The 5,000-nt window shown below is 45.4% G+C and overlaps 1 protein-coding gene across 3 annotated transcripts in view; it reads right to left on the reverse strand.

Moving 5' to 3' along the window:
* Positions 1-2,676: 2,676 nt before the first annotated feature.
* LOC105891454 (complement factor I-like) overlaps positions 2,677-5,000 on the reverse strand; it is an 11,616-nt gene continuing 9,292 nt past the window's right edge. For all 3 annotated transcript variants that reach the window (XM_031585306.2, XM_031585308.2, XM_012817632.3), the window contains 4 exons: positions 4,980-5,000; positions 4,194-4,474; positions 3,958-4,059; positions 2,677-3,205 (listed from right to left, as the gene is read on the reverse strand). The exon at positions 4,980-5,000 is cut by the window's right edge and continues 83 nt beyond it. In XM_031585306.2, the coding sequence (XP_031441166.1) occupies positions 2,991-3,205; positions 3,958-4,059; positions 4,194-4,474; positions 4,980-5,000 (619 nt within the window). In that variant the 3' untranslated portion in view covers positions 2,677-2,990. The remainder of the gene's footprint in view (positions 3,206-3,957; positions 4,060-4,193; positions 4,475-4,979) is intronic.

A 5,000-nucleotide genomic window follows, 5' to 3' on the forward strand; every position in this document is an offset into this window, starting at 1 on the left:
TGTTCATGTACGGGTATATGTGTGTGTGTGTGTACTCTCTGATACTCTTTTCTCTTCTGACCCATATCTGCCTCTCTGTTTGTTCACATTTGTTTAGTGGTGCAAGTTTTGGATCAACAATATTGATTGTGAATCCACTATTTCCACATTTACAGTGAGTCATCTGTCTACACACACACACACACACACACACGCACACAAACACGCACACGCACACGCACACGCACACGCACACGCACACGCACACACACACACATATATCCTCTCCTGCCCACTCCAAGGTGTGGTCTGAGAAGGCTGGGTCTATATGACTGACAGGCCACAACTAAAGCGTGTCATTTCAGCACCAGATGGTGTGGTTTCAGTAACGACCAGTGATTGTGGCTTCAGCACAAGTGGGTGTGGTTTCAGCACCAGTGGGTGTGGTTTCAGTACCAACCAGTGATTGTGGCTTCAGCACCAGTGGGTGTGGCTTCAACACCAGTGGGTGTGGTTTCAGCACCAGTGGGTGTGGTTTCAGTACCAACTAGTGAGTCGAATGTCTTCTGTTTCTCATTGCTGGATGAGATGCACCTGGCCACGTGATTAAGCAGCAGTTAAAGTCTCCAGTTTCCTGCTGCAGAAGAGGAGGGTTCTAGTTTGGGGACTGCTGGTCTTGCTGCCTCTCAGCCTGGGATTTTGTCGTCGTGTTGTTATTGTGTTTTTATATGTTTTTTAGTGCTGTCAGTTTAACGCGTTATTAACGGCGTTAACGCAAACCCATTTTAACGCCGTTAATTTTTTTATCGCGCGATTAACGCGATTTTATTTTTTTTAAATTTAAATTTAAAATTTTTTTTTTTTTTTTTTTTTTTTAGATTAACGTTTTTTTTGGCCTTGCAAACTGTGTAGTAGGCTAACGTTACGGTTTGAGTAAATGGTGAGCGCTTTTGTTGTGCAAAAGAAGCGAGCTTCACTGTTGTCTGAAAATGTCAACAGGTAGCTGGCTGAAAGCAAAGAAGTAGTAGGCTTACCTTTTATTGGTAACCTAACTGTTACGGTTCATTGTTTCTGAAATAAGAGGCCTGACTGCTATGTTCCCTGCAAACTTGAAAAAAAGAAAATATTAAGCCATGGTTTAACTGCACTATAGGGTCCTTGTTTACCTGAAATGTGCACTTTATAATTTTATTTTGTACGGCCCTCTTTGGCAATGTTGGTTTTCAATAAAATAAAACATTTGCATAAAGCAAGCCAATCCACTTTTCCATGTTGATAAGGGCATTGAAATAAAAAATAAAATGATGGAAAAAATAAATAAACGAAGGGACATTTAGAATAGATAAAAATTTGCGATTAATCGCGATTAATTTTGAGTTAACTATGACATAAATGCGATTAATCGCGATTAAATATTTTAATCGTTTGACAGCACTAATGTTTTTTCTAGGGTTGTTGTGTATGTCTTGATATTATTCAATTCCATGGATTTGGTGGTTTTAAAAGTGTTTCCTGTAGTTAATTTCGGTCAGTAGTGGAGTGTTGCTCGCTCCGTAAGGCCGGCAAAGGTTGGGGCCTAGGCAGACCCCATACTGTTCCCCTTCCTGCCCCCTTCCTTAGAACCAGCAACCCCCCCCCCCCCCCAGACACAAGTCACAAGGTTGTGTATTCTGTCTTCTTACATGCTTTGTATGCTATTGTGGGATGTTGCTGTGGAGTGGCCGTGTGGAGACACCGACCGCTACGTGTGTTAAGAGAACGGAGAAAAAGCGATGCCAGGAGTTTGAAGGAACATCACCACCTTTGGGAGACTAAGGGATGCAAGACCAACACAGAAGAAACTCACTCTACACTATGGGCGAAATTTCCTAATCATTGCTGTGGAATGGCCGTGTGGAGACACCGACCGCTACGTGTGCTAAGAGAACGGAGAAAAAGCGATGCCAGGAGTTTGAAGGAACATCACCACCTTTGGGAGACTAAGGGATGCAAGGCCAACACAGAAGAGACGCACTCTACACTATGGGCGACATCTCCTAATCATCCCTCCTTCTCTCTCTCCATCGTAGCGGGTTGTGTGCGTTTGAGGTCTGTCCTTCGCTAAATCCTGCAGCCGCAACTAACTTCAGAGCTAAAATAGAGTTCTGTTTATAACACAGTAGAACAGTGGGGGTTTCTCTCTGGAAAATAACACACTATGATCTTACAGTATGTCTGTTTAAAATAAAGTAAACGTCACAAGGGTGGAAGTCCATCCTATTGAAGACCATTCAGTGAGATATTGTCATGCTGGAAGGGTGTGTAGGATCGTGTGTGTGGGTGTGTGTGTGTGTGTGTGTGTCTGTGTGTGTGTGTGAGTGTGAGTGTGAGTGTGAGTGTGAGTGTGAGTGTGAGTGTGTGTGTGTGTGTGTGTCTGCTTTACTGACCGTGTGCAGATGTAAGCAACCTGCCCATTGACCCAATAGACTTGTTATATTTCTCACTTTTTGTGTTTCTGTTGCATTCAAAGAGCAACTCTTACTTATATCAGGACACACACACACACTCACATATACACATGTACACACACACACACACACACACACACACACACACACACACACACACACACACACACACACACACACACTATTGTTGTATTTATCTCTGGACCTCCAACACATTCACACCAAAGCGTCAAAAGGAGCCCACAAATAATAATCTGATAATAAAGCATTTATTTTTGTTTAGTTATTTTAGTTGAGTTTATAATGTGTAAATGGTATTCATATTTAAAAGTCAATCAAGAGGCAAAAGGGATATAATAGCTCATTCTTCAGAAGAGAAGACAGTGTGTGTCTGGCTTCAGCTCCATTGGGTGTGGTGTGGTTTCAGTTACGACAGGCCTGGTTCAGTGGTTGTGTGGTTGTGTTTGTGTGTGTTTGTGTGTGTTTGTGTGTGTGTGTGTGTGTGTGTGTGTGTGTGTGTGTGTGTGTGTGTGTGTGTGTGTGTGTCTGCGTCTCCACCCTAGTTTATTGGTTGTACTTGGTGATGTATTTATCGGTGGTCATGTGGATCCAGTTGTAGTAGTGCGCCACCTGGGTATAAACACCAGGAAAGCCCTTCTTGCCGCATTCCTGCCCCCAGCTCACCACCCCCCACACGTACGACACGCCGCTGGGGTCCTTACACACCAGCGGGCCCCCGGAGTCACCCTGGCAGGAGTCCACATGGCCGTCCACATCACCTGGGCACACACAGGTAGAGAACACACAGGTGAGATGAAACACAGGTGAGACAAACATGACCCCCTCATTAGGGATGTCACAGGAGGGACATTAGCACATGACTGACAGGACGGGATTGATTAGGTCCACTCTGTCCTCTGCAGCACCTGGGCACACACGGGTAGGTAGGTCATTTTAATTTATACTACATCTAATATGTACATTTACACATTACACATTACAACACTGTGCAACGATTTGCCACCTTCTGACGTGTGCTTTTCATAGGCAACTAGTTTATTGCTATCATCTTCAGATTCACTTAGATGATATATGGTCACGCGAAGAAAATACAAAACTCATGTGTGGTTACCACTAGCCACCTTTAATCAGCACCAGCTGGGCTGTTGGTGGTGTTTGCTAGGTTTTTGTATGCGTTTTAGGTTGCTAGCTCGCTATGTTCATCATAACTCAATTATATTCACACTTGCAGCTTTGGCAACTATAAGTCGGTTCATTCATGCCAATTAAGAATTATTTGATTTGATCTGAGAAGACACGGGTGAGATGGCACACAGGTGTGTGTGTGTGAGGGGGGGGGGAGATGGCAGTGGGATGGTGGTGATGGTGGATGCCACAGCAAAGGCATGGCATGGGATTGGAAGATGACACAGGTGAGATGGCACACAGGTGAGATGGCACTCAGGATGGCGATGGGACACCAAGGCTTCTGACAAGTTGGCCTCAGATAGAGTCAGCTCAGTGTACTCACCTGCACACATCATTCCCGCTTTGAAGCGGTTTGGGTAGTAGTTCTCGCAATTGTCGATCAGCTCTACGCTCGCCCACTGCAGCTTATTCTGGGACTTGCCCTCTAAGGAAACCATGAGAATAAGAGCACCAGCAACGTCAATAATCAGAGTTTTTAAAGATCGAAACAATACATATGCATTAATACATATGTCCAACTTGTACAAAAAGAATGCACTCGGTAGGGTGATGAATGACCTTTGTCCCTCCCCCATCCGGAGATGGTGCAGTCGTGCCTCGGCTGGAACTGCTGGACGGACCAGGGCACACAGACGGAGCGGATGGCGGGGTTGGAGCGCACACACTGAGTGCTGCCCCCTAGTGGCTTCAGCTCGACCAGAGCGATGTCATTCCGGTAGCTCTGGGCCTCGTAGTCCCAGTGAACGTGTAGCTTCTTCACATAGGCGATGTCAGTGGTGTCAATCCTGGACATCTTCTGCCAAAGGGAGAACTTCACAAGATACGCTTCGGGCTTGGACCTGTAGGGGAGAAGGGAGACACACACACACACAAACACACCCAGACGCCCACACAAACACACACACGCTTATTCTCACATAACATAAACTACACAACAAAGTACCACCAGACTAAGTTAGGTCTATTTATCATTATGTTCTGTATGTGTGTGTGTTTGAAGGGTGTGTACATTACGGTTGTGTAACATAAGTGTGTGTGTCTCTTTGTTTTAGTATGTGTGTGTCTGTGTCTGTGTCTGTGTCTGTGTCTGTCTGTGTCTGTGTGTGCATGTGTGTGTGTGTGTGTGTATGTCTGTGTGTGTGTGTGTGTGTGTTTGTGTGTGTGCTTTTGTCTGTGTCTGTGTGTGCATGTGTGTGTGTGTGTGTGTGTGTGTGTGTGTGTGTGTGTGTGTGCTTTTGTCTGTGTGGGTGTGTGTGTGAGTTAGCTAGGGAGTTCATCTGATAATCAGTGACCCATGTTACAATGATGTCACAGTAGAGGGGGGGGGGGGGGGGGGGTTGTTACCCGACACAGTGGGCGGCAGTC

The sequence above is a fragment of the Clupea harengus genome, chromosome 18, assembly GCF_900700415.2.
Source record: "Clupea harengus chromosome 18, Ch_v2.0.2, whole genome shotgun sequence".
Lineage (NCBI taxonomy): Eukaryota > Metazoa > Chordata > Actinopteri > Clupeiformes > Clupeidae > Clupea > Clupea harengus.